A 17,896-nucleotide genomic window follows, 5' to 3' on the forward strand; every position below is an offset into this window, starting at 1 on the left:
GCACCACCGTGTAATGTTCTTTATGTTATATGGACACATCCACAAAAAAAATATGCAAGTTAATCAAAAGAATTTTAATTTTGAACCAGTTTGCCATTTTGACAACACGCGTCCAGTCAGCAGGAAAACACTAGAAGTGATGACATTGGAGTGAAATATCGGGAAATATGTCACTCAGATCTGTGATGTACAATACTGTGCAAAAGTCTTCAGCACATGTAAAGAAACGCTGTAGACCAAAATTGGCTTAAAAATAATGAAATTAAATGTTTCAACATTATAAAATAAATCTATAAACAACAGTAAGCCATAATAAATGAAACAAAGTCGATATTTGGTGTGAGACGACCCTTTGTTTAAAAAAAATAATAATAGTCTCAGGTCCAATGAGTGCAGTTTTATGCGGAAATGAGCTGTAGGTTTTACTGAGCATCTTACAGAACCAGCCACAGTTCTTCTGGACACTTTGACTGTCACACCTGCTTCTTAATTTTGCACCAAAACCCAGCAGCCTTCATTATGTTTTCTTTTTTAATCTGAAAAGTGCTCTCTTATGTAATATGCTGCTCCGATACAAACTTTTTCTTCTGTAACATTTAATTTTGTGCTGGAAAACGAACACTTGGAATTCTAAAATGTTTTTGTACTGACTTGATAATGTAGAAGTCATAAAATAGAAATCTATAATAAAGTTTGAATGAAAAAAAATAGGGTGCCTAAGACTTTTGCACAGTACTGTATGTGCATGTGATGGCTTGCGGTGAACTGGGATAGACTCCAGCTACACCACAACCAGGATAAAGCACTTACAGTACTGAAGATGTATGAATCAATAAAAAATTAAATACTAGAATTTTTTGCCAAAATAGCCACTCGTGGGTCCACTTAAGATAAGATAAACTTCGTATCTTCAAGCCAACATGTGATTTTCTTTTTATTATATAGACACATTCACAAACAAAAAGTACCCAAATTCATCAAAACAATTCATCGATTTCCTCACGAGTGACATATCAAGATTTATGTCACAGTTTTGGTTCTCCATGTCCCGGATGCAGCTCATATGAAAAATACGAGTGGTGTATTTCACAGTAAACACTTGTGTCCATATAATATATATATATATATATATATATATATATATATATATATATATATATATATATATATATATATATATATATACAGTGGTACTTGAAAGTTTGTGAACCCTTTAGAATTTTCTATATTTCTGCATAAATATGACCTAAAAGATCATCAGATTTTCACACGAGTCCTAAAAGTAGATAAAGAGAACCTAGTTAAACAAATAAGACAAAAATATTATACTTGGTCATTCATTGATTGAGGAAAATGATCTAATATTACATATCTGTGAGTGGCAAAAGTATGTGAACCTCTAGGATTAGCAGTTAATTTGAAGGTGAAATTAGAGTCAGGTGTTTTCAGTCAATGGGATGACAATCAGGTGTGAGTGGGCACCCTGTTTTATTTAAAGAACAGGGATCTATCAAAGTCTGATCTTCACAACACATGTTTGTGGAAGTGTATCATGGCACGAACAAAGGAGATTTCTGAGGACCTCAGAAAAAGCATTGTTGATGCTCATCAGGCTGGAAAAGGTTACAAAACCATCTCTAAAGAGTTTGGACTCCACCAATCCACAGTCAGACAGATTGTGTACAAATGGAGGAAATTCAAGACCATTGTTACCCTCCCCAGGAGTGGTCAACCAACAAAGATCACTCCAAGAGCAAGGCGTGTAATAGTCGGCAAGGTCACAAAGGACCCCAGGGTAACTTCGAAGCAACTGAAAGCCTCTCTCACATTGGCTAATGTTAATGTTCATGAGTCCACCATCAGGAGAACACTGAACAACAATGGTGTGCATGGCATGGTTGCAAGGAGAAAGCCACTGCTCTCCAAAAAGAACATTGCTGCTCATCTGCAGTTTGATAAAGATCACATGGACAAGCCAGAAGGCTATTGGAAAAAGGTTTTGTGGATGGATGAGACCAAAATAGAATTTTTTGGTTTCAATGAGAAGCGTTATGTTTGGAGAAAGGAAAACACTGCATTCCAGAATAAGACCTTATCCCATCTATGAAACATGGTGGTGGTAGTATCATGGTTTGGGCCTGTTTTGCTGCATCTGGGCCAGGACAGCTTGCCATAATTGATGGAACAATGAATTCTGAATTATCCCAGCGAATTCTAAAGGAAAATGTCAGGACATCTGTCCATGAACTGAATCTCAAGAGAAGGTGGGTCATGCAGCAAGACAATGACTCTAAGCACACAAGTCGTTTGACCAAAGAATGGTTAAAGAAGAATAAAGTTAATGTTTTGGAATGGCCAAATCAAAGTCCTGACCTTAATCCAATCGAAATGTTGTGGAAGGACCTGAAGCGAGCAGTTCATGTGAGGAAACCCATGAACATCCCAGAGTTGAAGCTGTTCTGTACGGAGGAATGGGCTAAAATTCCTCCAAGCCGGTGTGCAGGACTGATCAACAGTTACCGAAAACGTTTAGTTGCAGTTATTGCTGCACAAGGGGGTCACACCAGATACTGAAAGCAAAGGTTCACATACTTTTGCCACTCACAGATATGTGATATTGGATAATTTTCCTCAATAAATAAATAACCAGATCTAATATTTGTCTCTCCTTTGTTTAACTGGGTTCTCTTTATGTACTTGTGTGAAAATCTGATGATGTTTTAGGTCATATTTATGCAGAAATATAGAAAATTCTAAAGGGATAGCAAGCTTTCAAGCACCACTGTGTAAATGTATGCAATTGCTTGAAAAATGGTGGCACTGTGTCCCATTAATTCTGCACTTACCTACAATTACGACATCAGTCTTGGCATGTAATGTAACACGAGCACCATAATTCACTTCACAAGTCCACTTTCCACTGTGAATGCTGGAAACCTGGCTCACACTAAGACTGTATTTATTCTTTGGTATATTTTTTGTTACTAGATAAAGTTCATTATCAGGCCCTCTGCATGTGACAGATCGAACATGAGCAAATACTTCACGTTGAATTTCACAGGACAGAGAGAGACTTTTATGAGGCAGCAGTGGTGGCAATGTGGACATCTTTACTGAGAGTAAGAGAAAGAGAAGAAAGTCATTTCAGGAGGAAACATGTCCCTCGCAATAGGATTAGTTTTAAATGCGTCTCAAGATTGGTATTTTATCACACAATAAAAACTATTCTGTTCCTTGCATGGAGTAAGTAAATATACAGTAAATATGATAACCACATATTAAATAAAGATGAAATATTTTTTGTTCTGCTGAAGTTTTATGGGTGATTACACTACTGGGGTGCCATTTATGTCCAACTGATATTACATTTACAAATATGCAAGTAAAGTAAAGGTAAAAGACATTTTAAGCATAGGTGGAACTTAAAACATTAATTAATAAAAACCTTTTCATTCAATTAATAATCTCTGCACCACCTAAAAAAACATTTACGTCTATAATTAGTATTTACCTTTAATATAATCAGCAGTTCCTTTAAAAATCTTATTATTTTTGCATTAATGTGTGAGTTTTTTTTTTTTTTTTTTTAACATGCTGTACTGGAAACATCATTTTCCAAAAGTGATACATTAAAAATTTACATTTCAGTTGTGTCCTACAACATTCACTCATCCCTAGTATTTGCATACATTTATTCCTATTTGAGAATCAATTTGAAAATCACCCAACATGTAGATTGCAATTATAATAATTTAGTATTATAAATCATAATACCAGTCAAAAGTTTGGACACCCCGATTCATTCATAGGTGTTTCTGTATGTTGACGCTTTTCTACATTGTAGAACAATGCTGAAGACATCAAAACTATGAAATAACATCTGGAACATGTATGGAATTATGTGGTAAACAAAAAAGTGTTTAAAAAAAACAAATAGTTTAGATTCTTCAAAGTAGCTGGCATTTACCTTGATGACGCTTTGCACGCTATTAGCATTATCTTAACCAGTTTCATGAGGGAGTCACCTGGAATGCTTTTCAATTAACAGCTGTGCCTCATCAAAAGTTAATTAGTGCAATTTCTTGCCTTCTTAATGCGTTTCAGATCAAACAGTAAATAGTAAATAATAAAAATACAGTAAATAGCCCTATTCCACAACTGTAGTAATCCATATTATATCAAGAACCGCTCAACTGAGTAAAGAGAAACGACATCCATCATTACTTTAAGACATGAAGTGTCTTTCAATTAATAAAAATAAAGAAAAAACACTGCATTACAAGGTGTGTCCAAATGTTTGATTGGTACGGTATATAATAATAATAAATGCCATTATGAATTATTACTGTGAATAAATACATACATTTTAAGCAACTCACTAGGATCTGTTTAATGTTCTCAGTACATAAGCTAGATAACCACATTTTGTGTATTTGCTTATTCTATGCTACAAAAACTCAACCCTGTTACTCATTTAGGAGGAAAATGTAGGCATTGGGTCTCATTTATCAAGCTGCATATAAACAGATATTTTTTGTAAGTCATAGATTATGTTTGTATCCTACTTGTGCTTCTGGGTGTGTGTATATCACACACAATATTTACACTTAAGAAAACTGACTAATTGAACTTCGACTTGAAAGATTTCAAATCATATAAAGCTATGGATTTTTGTTGATATTTTTTGATATTGTTCATACTCATCTCATCTCATTATCTGTAGCCGCTTTATCCTGTTCTACAGGGTCGCAGGCAAGCTGGAGCCTATCCCAGCTGACTACGGGCGAAAGGCGGGGTACACCCTGGACAAGTCGCCAGACTGTCAAGTTTAATTTGCTTTTTATTAAGTTTATAACATTTTGTAGCTGCCCTTATGCAGCAATTTTATAAGTATAAAAGTGCTTTCAAAAATACACCCTGATGCTAGTTCACTAGGACAGAGTACCATCAAGAAAATTCTGTCCAACAAAGTCATTTTATATTATTGGTATTAATCTAAAAATAAGAAAACAAAGAAACACAAACACATAATGATACATAAGTTAAATAAAAGTAGTCATTCAGTTATGACAAAAAAAAAAATCTGCCATAAAAACAGAGCTGGAAACTATCAACAAATGCCTGAGTTGATGGAAGATTCAGTACAGGTCATGTAATGAGGGAAAGGATATTCAAAGATTTATAACTTTTAAAGTAAAGATTTTTTTTTTTTTTGGATGATGAAACCTGCCTTATAAATCAGTTCCACTTGCCACAGCATTTTCTTTAAATGCTGTGCAACATTTCAAGCATGTCAGCTAAAAAAAACTTAATGCTCCAACCCCAACTCCAAAAAAGTTGGGATGCTGTGTAAAACATAAATAAAAACAGAACGTGAAGATTTGCAAATCATGGAAACCCTATATTTCACTGAAAATAGTACAAAGGCAACATATCAAATAATGAAACTGAGAAATTTTATTGTTTTTTGAAAACTATATGCTCATTTTGAATTTGATGTCAGCAACATGTTTCAGAAAAGTTGCAACAGGGGCAACAAATGACTGAAAAAGTTGTGTAATGCTAAAAAAATTTTTTTTAAAACCAATATGTTTAACTGGCAACAGGTCAGTAAGATGATTGGGTATAAAAAGAGCATCCCAGAGAGGCAGAGTCTCTCAGAAGTAAAGATGGGGAGGGGTTCACCGCTCTGTGAAAGACTGCGTGGGCAAACAGTGCAACAATTTAAGAATAACATTCCTCAATGTAAAATTGCAGAGAATTTGGGGATCACATCATCTATGGTCCATAATATCATTAAAAGGTTCAGAGAATCTGGAGAAATCTCTGTATGCAAGAGACAAGGCTGAAAACTGACACTGGATGCCTGTGATCTTCAGGCCCTCAGGAGACACTGCATTAAAAGCAGACATATGTCTGTAGTGGAAATCACTGTATGGGCTCAGGAACACTTCAGAAAACCATCGTCTGTGAAAACAGTTCATTACTGCATCCACAAATGCAAGTTAAAACCAAATATAAACAATATCCAGAAACACCACTACCTTCTCTGGGCCCGAGCTCTTTTACTGGACTGAGGCAAAATAGAAAATTGTCCTGAGGTCTGATGAATCAAAGTAGAAATTCTTTTTAGAACTCATGGACACCACGTCCTCCAGGCTAAAGAGGAGAGGGACCACCCGGCTTGTTATCAGTGCACAGTTCAAAAGCCAGCATCTGTGATGGTATGAGGGTGCATTAGTGCACATGACATGGGTAGCTTGTACATCTGGGAAGGCATCATTAATGCTGAATGATTTATACACGTTTCAGAGCAATATGCTGCCATCCAGACAAAATCTTTTTCAGGGAAGGCCTTCCTTCTATCAGCATGACAATGCCAAACCACTTTCTGCACATATTAAAACTGCATGGCTCTGTTGTAAAAGAGTCCGGGCGCTAAACTGGCCTGCCTGCAATCCAGACCTGTCTCCCATTTAAAACATTTGGCACATTATGAAGCACAAAATATGAAAAAGGAGACCCCGAACTGTTGATCAACTGAAATTGTATATCAGGCAAGAATGGGACAACATTTCTCTTTCAAAACTATAGCAATTGGTCTCCTCAGTTCCAAAATGTTTGCAGAGTGTTGTTAAAAGTAGAGGTGATGCAACGCAGTGGTAAACACGCCCCTGTCCCAACTTTTCAGAAACGTGTTGCTGACATCAAATTCAAAATGAGCATATATTTTTCAAAAACCAATAAAATTTCTCAGTTTCAACATTTGATAGATTGCTTTTGTACGATTTTCAGTTAAATATAGGGTTTCCATGATTTGCAAATTATTGCATTCTGTTTTTATTTACAGTTTACACAGCATCCCAACTTTTTTTGGAATTGGGGTTGTATTTTAAAATACCAGTTTCGCTATGTGATATGATCACCTGGGTACACTGGAAATCTTTTTTTTTTTCCGTTTACCATTTTCTTTTCATTTTCTTGTCACTTCAGTTTCTTCACACCTAATTCACCTTTCTGTAATTTTTCTCTCTATGTTGACTTTTTCAGGTGCTCAGGTGCACTGCTAAATATATTTATTGGCATGGCCCTGTAGAACAGGATAAAGCAGCTAGAGATAATGAGATGAGATGAGATGAGATGAGATGAGATGAGATGAGATGAGATGAGATGAGATGAGATGAGAAGTGAGTGAAAAAACTTCAACTTTTGCCTTCCTACCTTTCCTTTCACCATTTAGTAGTCATTTCATGTTCCTAGTGCTCTGTGCATTTGATCTTTTATGGAATTTTGTGGGCATCATTAAATGCAAATGAGCTGTGTCCAGAACACACTTGGCACTTTATGGTTTCTCAACATATGTGAGTGAGTATGAAGAAAATCAGAAATTTTTATAAATCTGACAGGATGTTTTAGTTTGGTTTGGTTCATGCAAACATTTTCACACAACTTTACAAAAAAATTGATAAATGAGGCCCAATGTCAGCAAAGAAACCTTGTAAAAATGAGATCAGTACCTGAGATATAGGTTCAACACATTTTTGAATGGTTAAATGCACTGTAGGCCATTTTAATATTGATGAAATGGTGACGGTGTAATTTTTATGAGTTATTCTTTAGACTAAATGGCACTCCAAATGTGGGCTCACCCATATGGCACCTGGTAGCATGCTGTGTATGCAGTGACTATCCTTTAACACAGACTTCAACACTTCCATCCAGTGTTTTTATGTGTATTTTATATATATGTTATCATACATGTACATGCTATCTAAATTATTGTACTAGACATAAATGCTAGCAGCGTATCTCTTTCTCATCTTACCCTGATAAAGTTTGTATGTGGCTTGCTGAGACTCCATGAGTTCATGCTGTATGCATTTGAAGATTCCAAAGTCAGACTCAATAACATTTGAAATGATAAGAGAGAAGTCTGATGAAAGAGAAACTCGCTCCCTCCATTCTGATCCTGTCATATTAAACAAGCAAACAAAAAAAGATTAGCTTTTAGTAACATGTAACATAAACATGAGAAGCAACTATTTCATAGATTCTTGTTCCAGCCAACCTGCTTTTGGATTGGGTGATGTCGGGTTCTTACTAATCACTATACTACCATTGAATTCCCAGTTGACATAAAGACTGTTTTGGTTTGCCCTCCATATCTTCCTGGGAATAGTAACAGAGTTTCCTATTTGTGCAAGAACCACTTCTTGTGGTGTTTCTGAGAGAGAGAGAGAGAGAGAGAGAGAGAGAGAGAGAGAGAGAGAGATATTTCACAGCCTTCATTTGAGTCATATATTACTGAATTACTGAAAGCATGTACACTGAAAAAAATTAAACATTGGCTCAAATTAAAAAAAAAATTGAGGTAATCCATCACACCTAATATTGTAGTGTTATACAATATAAATAATTCATTTGATTTGACCTGAAATATTTAACTTCATGTAAACCAATTTCTGACGGTTGAACCAAAGCAATTATTTCAGATTTTCCTAAATAGAAATAAATGCATTATTTACATTAAGTAATAAAACCAATCTTCTTTGTTAAACCTGAATATTTTAAATTCATTTAAACAACTTTTGAATATGGGAGCAAAGTATTTTTTTTTTATTCACTGGAATGAAAACAAATACATTAAATGAACAACAGCTTTGTTTCACTTTTTTCAGTGTACAGTGTCTTCTATTATAAATGTCAAGGAAACAGTTAAAACAGTTTGTAATTAATTAAAACATTTTATGAAATAATCATTTGGAGCAAAGCAGTTACGACTGATCACATATGCTTTGTGTGTGCTTATGTTGAAAACTTGTAAGCATGCATATACAAATGAATTATTTGTGTTTCCCTTCACTTAATTTACTGCCATGGTATTTACAATAACAGCAAAAAAAAATCTGCAGAAACTATTCACTGAGCTTCAGAAACTGCTTTATCCTGGTCAGAGTCACGGTGGATGCAGAGCAGTGTGAGAATACACTCTGGATGTGATGGCAATGCATCACAGGGCACCACACACACACACACACACACACACACACACACACATACTCATACACCAGTCTACCGACTAACATGTTTTATGAGGTACACTGTCAGAAATAGGGGTACAGTAGGAGTTCATTTTTGTCCCCCAAGGTACAATCTACACTATTGTACCCCCTAGGGCTCATTACTGGACCTCAAGGTAACTATGTGTAGCTTTTTAGGGACAAAAGGTGCATATAATGTCCCAAGTGGTATATAAAGTGTACAAATTAGAGGGTACTGCCCCAGTGACCAGCTGTTGTACCCCTAAAGGTACAATAATATACTTTATTTCTGTGTGTGTGTGTGTGTGTGTGTGTGTGTGTGTGTGTGTGTGTGTGTGTGTGATGTCCTATTACTCTTGTGACTACGTGACTGGTATTAGTATTTACAGATTTCATTTTTCTAAGTTATTAAATTCTACACAGCTACTGGAAATGCCTACAGTCATCAGCGCTAATAATTTGATGTCGTTTGTTAATAATACGGTGATTCTGAACGATTCTTACCTGCAGCTGAGTAACATGGGACCAGCACAAGTAACAACCCCAATAAGAAGCTCATTCTGTCTCCCAAATCAAGAACTTACAAATAATAACCTGGGGAGAGAAATTGTCAGATGTAAATCAATACATTTACACACACTTAAGTTCTCAGTTGCATGGGCGTAGCGGACGCGGGGTACGCGGGGGACATGTCCCCTGCACTTCCCATATTTGTGGCCTCTGTCCCCCGCACTTTTTACAGCCATTACAACCACTCAATTCATTTTTAACATGTGGAAACGCGTTTTTCCGAGCTGCCTCTAAACGCATCATGAGCAGGCGGAGCTAAGGCGGCAAACAAACACCGCTGTCGTGTGTGATCAGAGACGCTTTAGAAAATATTGTATGAGTGTCTTTTGTGTGGGTGCACTGTCACCTCACAGCAAGAAGGTCCGGGTTCGAGCCCCGTGGCCGGCGAGGGCCTTTCTGTGTGGAGTTTGCATGTTCTCCCCGTGTCCGCGTGGGTTTCCTCCGGGTGCTCCGGTTTCCCCCACAGTCCAAAGACATGCAGGTTAGGTTAACTGGTGACTCTAAATTGACCGTAGGTGTGAATGTGAGTGTGAATGGTTGTCTGTGTGTATGTGTCAGCCCTGTGATGACCTGGCGACTTGTCCAGGGTGTACCCCGCCTTTCGCCCGTAGTCAGCTGGGATAGGCTCCAGCTTGCCTGCGACCCTGTAGAACAGGATAAAGCGGCTAGAGATGATGAGATGAGATCTTTGGTGTGATTCAGATCTGGGCAGCGCTTCTGTATGTTCAGCAAACCACCCAAGAGGCTAAAGACAGTTTTTTCCAAACAAACCGTGTAAGTTGAGTAATGCTGTTGAATGTAGATAATGTTTAGCTAAAAGATGACAAATAGATGTCAACTTAGTTAGTTAAGCTAGCTAGCTAACTTAGAGGCGGTAGTAACTGGTTACATTTACTCCGTTACATTTACTTGAGTAACTTTTTGGATAAATTGTTCTCTTAAGAGCTGTTTTATTGCAAAATACGTTTTACTTTTACTTGAATAATATTATTCTAAAGTAACAATACTCTTACTTGAGTAATGTTACTATTTTGGCTACTCTAAGATTACTCACTTCTGGGTAGAAAATAAGAATATAAATGTATTTGTGTTCCTTTGACTGTTATTTTTGTAAAGATTTAATTTATTTTTGTGGTAGTTAAAGTTTAAAGTACATGAATTTGCTGATTATTATTACTGTATTCCTAATTCCATTTCAAAATGTTGCTTTCCACATATTTTTTAATCTTTATTGCCACAATAGAAAGAGCAGGGTGAGAGAGGAGACAGTGGACCAGAGGCCAACAGGGATGATTATGCAGGGTCACAGGTGAGAAGAGAATATAACTAGCTACGTCACTACTACTATTCTTAATTCTATTTATAAATTTTACTTTATAGATTTATAGATTTTGACTTTAGATTTTGATAATACACTACCATTCAAAAGTTTGGGGTCACCCAGACAATTTTGTGTTTTCCATGAAAAGTCACACTTTTATTTCCCACCATAAGTTGTAAAATGAATAGAAAATATAGTCGAGACATTTTTCTGGCCATTTTGAGCATTTAATCGACCCCACAAATGTGATGCTCCAGAAACTCAATCTGCTCAAAGGAAGGTCAGTTTTATAGCTTCTCTAAAGAGCTCAACTGTTTTCAGCTGTGCTAACATGATTGTACAAGGGTTTTCTAATCATCCATTAGCCTTCTGAGGCAATGAGCAAACACATTGTACCATTAGAACACTGGAGTGAGAGTTGCTGGAAATGGGCCTCTATACACCTATGGAGATATTGCACCAAAAACCAGACATTTGCAGCTAGAATAGTCATTTACCACATTAGCAATGTATAGAGTGGATTTCTGATTAGTTTAACGTGATCTTCATTGAAAAGAACAGTGCTTTTCTTTCAAAAATAAGGACATTTTAAAGTGACCCCAAACTTTTGAACGGTAGTGTATATCATTTTAAAGAACTAAAGTCGGTTCCCTGGTGCTGTGCTGTTTGTGGTTATTTAGCTGCTAAGGAGAGGTGCAATTGAATGCGAGAGGATGATAAATCACTCAATAGACCTCTGAACAATTTGTCCCCCTCACTTCTAAAATGATGGCTACGCCGCTGCTCAGTTGTATCGAGTTCATATTTGAAATACAGTGGCTCACAGAGAAGTGTCTTACAGTAAAGCGGAAGGAAGGGGCTTGTGGTGGGCTCTGATTTTTCAAAAGATTGAGGAACGAAAGCTTGAAGAGGATGAGAAAAGAGAGAAGGAGAGACAGTAAGCTTTGCGGTGGGCTACGGGTGACAGACATAAAGAGCGAGGGGCATCAGGCAGGGGCATGAAAGAGAAGTAGCTCTGAAGAAAGAGTGCGAGAAAGCGAGTGGTGAAGAAGGTGGGGCTGTGGGGGGCTGAGATTGTGTCAGGAGTAGATTCTTATCCCTCTCTTCTTAACCTCCTAACCTCCTCCGCCCTCCTACACACCCTTTCTTCCTCCTCTGTTCCACGAAAGACGGATCTCTCCACGCTCAGGAGGAGAAAAAAAAATGCCACACGACGCTGTTAGTGGTAGGCTGAGCTGGGAGTGTGGTGTACAGCATATGGAGCTTTGTTGTGTGTCAGATTTGTGCAAATCTCCTCTTTCTGTTTCTTGCCAGAGGTGCTGTTGAACTAAAATGTCTGAATTTGCACCATTGGGGTTGTGAATGACTTGAATAATTTAATTTTATTTATTTATTTATTTTACCTTTTATTAATGGAGTTGATTTCATGAATACATCAGACACCAACAGGACTCGATACAAATAGCTGGAGCGAAAACCTAGAAAGAATAAATAAATAAATAAATTAATTAATTAATTATTTTTACTGATTTGTTTATTGATTCACTTGTATTGATGCTAAGAAACTAATCATTCGTCTATTTTTTTTTCAAAGCTTACTTTGAGGATGCAACTTTTCATGCGAATGATCTCTTCACTCTACAACCTACATTTACATATAATTAATTCCACATTCATAAGCATGTCAAACTTCAACTCTTAAAAAGTTTCCCTCGCTTAAGTTTACAATTAGGATTTATTGCGGTACCTTTTCTTACGCCATCCTTCCTATGAGATTTTGCGAAAACACCTCATTTTAATTCCGACACTTCAAGCAATAACAAAACGGTGTTCTATTTTAACACATCCATGTGTGACAAAATATTGAGGTCGATTTGTACTACTTTAAGATATTTTCTGAAAGATGAATGTGTTAAAATGTAGTTTGTTAAAGGCTACTTTACCTGATTGAATACTAGGGCGCATCAGTTGCCCTCACTTTCATAAAATCTGATGCATTTTTGTTTGGGTGTTCCTTTTCACCAATAAAGACATCCTGTAAAAATTTTTGACCATATTCAAAAGTCTAATGGTGGCACCATGAGGTTCTTTTTTTTTTTTTTGCCAAAAAACGCTTATTTTATGTTTTCGCGTAAGGTTTGAATCACAATGTTGGTCTCCATTTATTGATTTCTTGTGAGCCAGAGATCATGTTAAGAACCTTTGCAAGGGATTGAGAAGCATTAATGTGATTCATAATACATTTGTATTGTTTAAAAGTAGTTGAACAATGATTCAATGAACAGCTAAAACTCAAACTGTGCTTGATAATATATTTAGAATATGTACTAAAAATGTGTATCTAAGATATTTGGTATACTCTATAAGGGGCCATAATGTTTCATGAAAAGTGATGGAAATTTTGTCATAAAAGTCATAAAATAGCAGCTTTTTCCATAACTTTGAGCTCCTGGTGCCACCATTAAACTTTAGAATTTTGTCAAAATATTTCACCCAGTGTGTTTTCTTACCAAAAGGAACATAAAAACAAAAATGCATCATGATCGGAGGAACTTTTCATTTTTAGGGGGCAACTGATGCACCCTATTGCATACCTACAGTAATCAAACCCTGATTCTGAATGAAGTTTGTCAGTAAAATGTAGTTTAACTCATGATAACTGGTCAGTTGTGTAGTTTGTGTCATTGCCCTCATTTTTGACAATATGTAACCCAAAAAAAAAGATTTAAGTGGTGACACAACACAAAAAAACTGTACTGTTTAATGCTTCTTTAACAGCGATACAGTTTTTGTGAGATGTGAAGGGTTTTTTTTAACTTTCATATAGTAATAAACAGGTTATAACCTGCAGAATAACTAGTTCAGAGTCTCATCTCATCTCATTATCTCTAGCTGCTTTATCCTGTCCTACAGGGTCGCAGGCAAGCTGGAGCCTATCCCAGCTGAATACAGGCAAAAGGCAGGGTACACCCTGTATATAATAAATTAGCGTGCAATGATGCAGATTATGAAACACACATTTCTCATTTCTGCTTGTTAATTCCTTCGTCGCAAATCAGCGGGCACTGTAATTTCTAATAAATTATCATAATCTTTAAATATTTCAATGTTATTATATACCACATACACATCTGGAGTTTTTTTTTTCACAAGACAAGATGATTCAGGTTTCCTCAAAAGGCACCTAATACTAATTTACTTGCGGCATGCGTAAAAAAAAAAAAATATGTCAGTGGAGTGTTCGTCATCACAGTACCCTTGTGACAGGCCTGTCGTGAATATGACTGCGATATAAATCTGAATATACATTCTGAAATAATATTCCAAATGTTCTTAAAGAAAGCCAGCAAACAAGAAGACGACAAAAAGCTTCTGTGCTTTGAGAAAGGCGGTGAAACGAAAAGGTGTAGAAAAAAGGAAGTGCAGCGAAGAAGAAGAGATAGATGTAAAGATAGAAGAGAGCAGAAGGCTGCACCTGACAACCCAGAAAGACAGATGATCAGGGCTGTGGTCAGAGCCGAGGTTCAACAGAAACACTGCGATGCAGCAGATTCGAGCATATTGAGGGCATGTTTATACGTTTTGAAATGACTTTTTAAGTGCAAATATTTTACGATATAAGCACACGAACTGGAGTATGATTTAGAGACGTGAAATTGATCAGATAAATACGACAAAAAATATTGCAGTTAATTTGTTACGGAATTTCCTAATCGTCTGTCTAACACAAGCAGATTTCTGTCATTTTAACAAATAACTAAAATTGTAATGGTTTCTCATCAAATTGTTTGTTACTTAGATCCTGTTCATGGTTGTCAGAATACAGATGCCACATATACGACATCATCCTAATGAGTGCATTCACTTTAGATATATATATATATATATATATATATATATATATATATATATATATATATATATATGTAAGTGTGTTGCTGAAGGTGATCTTACCGTACATTCTCAGGAAAAGTGTACTGAACTCTACCCTTCCTTGTAATTGAGATGGTATGTTTACCTTTTATAAAATGTCTTTCAAAAGGAAATGTGGATATCGTGTAGCGTTAAGAAAAATCATTTAACTCGATCGTACTTACATTTCAGAGGGAAGATTTAAAAGTACACTACATGCACTTTTCTAGATAAAAGCTGCACACTAAAGGTACAAAAAGCACACGGTTGAAGGTACCGGTACCACCCAAGTGACAAGGAAGTACAGTTTAGTACCCTTTTTTTAATGTACTAGGAATATACAGTACCAGTCAAAAGTTTGGAAACGCCTCTAATTCAGTGGTTTTTCATCATTTTAAAATTTTCTGAATTGTAGATTAATACTAAAGTCATCGACATTACGAAGAAATATATATGGAATTATTTGGTAAACAAAAAAGTGTTAATCAAACCAGAATATGTTTTATATTTTAGATTCTTCAAAGTAGGCACCTTTTGCTTAGATGACAGCTTTGCACATCTTGGCATTTTCTCAGTCAGCTTTACGAGGTAGTCACCTGGAATGGCTTTCAGTTTACAGCTGCGCCTTGTCAAGAGTTAATTTCTTGAATTTCTTGACCTCTTAATGTGTTTGAGACCATCAGTTGTGTTGTGAAGAGGTAGAGTTGGTATACAGTGAATGGCCCTATTTGAGTACTGTTCTAATCCATATTATGCCAAGAACTACTCAACTAAGTAAAGAAAAACGACAGTCCATCATTACTTTAAGAAATGAAGGTCAGTCAGTCCGAAAAGTTTGGGATGAGTTGGACCGCAGAGTGAAGGCAAAGCAGCCAACGAGTGCTCAGCACCTCTGGGAACTCCTTCAAGACTGTTGGAAAACCATTTCGAGTGATGACCTCATGAAGCTGATTGAGAGAACGTCAAGAGAGTGCAAAGCTGTAATCAAAGCAAAAGGTGCCTACTTTAAGAATCTAAACTCTAAAACATATTTTGGTTTGATTAACATTTTAAAGTTTACTAAATGATTCCTTACATGTTGCTGCATAGTCTGGATGACTTCAGTATTAATTTACAATGTAGGAAAATAAATAAATAAATAAATAAATAAATACATCGAATTTGAAGGTGTTTCCAAACTTTTGACTGGTATTGTGTATATATATATATATATATATATATATATATATATATATATATATATATATATATATATATATTTGGCAAAAAAACTATACTTCAGTCATTTAAAATGTAATGATGATGATGATGCAAAGTCTGAAAAATAAATACTGTACAATTTTAATCTTAATGATTCTTAACGACTCAGCAATATTCATGCGTCTCCTCCAGGTCATCATGAGTGACGAGCAAAACGAACAACTAGTAAAGAGCTTTTTGCGTGTACATAATATGTTGAATAATTCAGTGCTGAAGTAAAGCTCTGGAGAAGACCGTACCTGGGTTTGAGTATTCAGTGTTTGATCATCCGTTGTTTGTCGCTCTCTTGTCGCTCAGCTCCTCACCAGCTCTGTTCCTGTGCAAGCTATAACGGGCCTATAAGGTGCGTTGACCCCTCCCTTACATCTGATTGGCGTAACAGGAAAAACAAGATGTCCAGGTTTAGAAAAACATCCAATCTTTCTTTTCTGATTAGCTAAAGAGCGATGACAGTGATGATCATGAATATTAATGATTACTGATCATGGTCATGGTCACGAATTTCTTAGTTTTCCCGTAAATTGTCCGTGTATCGTCAGTTCCTCATCAACCTCACATTAATACTCGGCTTCAATCGGAGTGAAGCACGATGCTCTGATATATGTTAAAATTTACACGTCAATGTTTGTATGATGGTGTTGCTGAATGAAATAAATTTAACATTGCGATTTAATGAAACAGCAAAAGTGACACAGAAATACAGAAATAATCAGCTTTTTGTTGGTATATATATATATATATATATATATATATATATATATATATATATATATATATATATATTAGGGTGCATCAGTTGCCCTCACTTTCATAAAATCTGATGCATTTTTGTTTGGGTGTTCCTTTTCACCAATAAAGACATCCTGTAAAATTTTTTGACCATATTCAAAAGTCTAATGGTGGCACCATGAGGTTCATTTTTTTTTTGCCAAAAAACGCTTATTTTATGTTTTCGCGTAAGGTTTGAATCACAATGTTGGACTCCATTTATTGATTTCTTGTGACCCAGAGATCATGTTAAGAACCTTTGCGAGGGATTGAGAAGCATTAATGTGATTCATAATACATTTGTATTGTTTAAAAGTCGTTGAACAATGATTCAATGAACAGCTAAAACTCAAACTGTGCTTGATAATATATTTAGAATATGTACTAAAAATGTGTATCTAAGATATTTGGTATACTCTATAAGGTGCCATAATGTTTCATGAAAAGTGATCGAAATTTTGTCATAAAAGTCATAAAATAGCAGCTTTTTCCATAACTTTGAGCTCCTGGTGCCACCATTAAACTTTAGAATTTTGTCAAACTATTTCACCCAGTGTGTTTTCTTACCAAAAGGAACATAAAAACAAAAATGCATCATGATCAGAGGAACTTTTCATTTTTAGGGGGCAACTGATGCACCCTAATATATATATCAGTGACTCGGACCAGAGGTTTGTTTCGTTGAATCATTTTATGTTCTGTATTCAGCATACAGCTCACTGATCACTTTATCCCTGTGAACAAATCACCTCTGTTCACGCAGCACTGTACAGTTTATTCGCTACTCAGTAAACATATAGCTGACAATACGCACCTGTTGTACATGTGAAAGGATTTTTCTTTTGTGAAAAGTTTTAACAGCTTGATAAATTATTTATGATTTGATACTGCAAGGGTTTGTTCTGTTTTACTCAGCTTTTCTGTTCTCTTCCCATTTTTTCTTTGTACTGCTGAGTAAGGTGCACGAAACTCCTATGAAAATCTTCTTCCACTTTTGTACACTCTCCCTGTATATTCTCGTGAA

General features: G+C 35.9%; 1 protein-coding gene across 3 annotated transcripts in view; it reads right to left on the reverse strand.

Moving 5' to 3' along the window:
• The window catches only part of cd4-1 (CD4-1 molecule), a 44,379-nt gene that overhangs the window by 6,808 nt on the left and 19,675 nt on the right, over window positions 1–17,896 (reverse strand). Inside the window, exons 2-7 of one of the 3 annotated variants that reach the window (XM_060921601.1) lie at window positions 16,344–16,470; window positions 12,336–12,410; window positions 9,546–9,635; window positions 8,069–8,224; window positions 7,826–7,969; window positions 2,847–3,113 (exon numbers count right to left, since the gene is read on the reverse strand). In XM_060921601.1, the coding sequence (XP_060777584.1) occupies window positions 2,847–3,113; window positions 7,826–7,969; window positions 8,069–8,224; window positions 9,546–9,600 (622 nt within the window). In that variant the 5' untranslated portion in view covers window positions 9,601–9,635; window positions 12,336–12,410; window positions 16,344–16,470. The remainder of the gene's footprint in view (window positions 1–2,846; window positions 3,114–7,825; window positions 7,970–8,068; window positions 8,225–9,545; window positions 9,636–12,335; window positions 12,411–16,343; window positions 16,471–17,896) is intronic. The other 2 variants (XM_060921602.1, XM_060921603.1) reach the window with 2 other exon arrangements.

This window comes from Neoarius graeffei, chromosome 5 (assembly GCF_027579695.1).
Source record: "Neoarius graeffei isolate fNeoGra1 chromosome 5, fNeoGra1.pri, whole genome shotgun sequence".
Classification (NCBI taxonomy): Eukaryota; Metazoa; Chordata; class Actinopteri; order Siluriformes; family Ariidae; genus Neoarius; species Neoarius graeffei.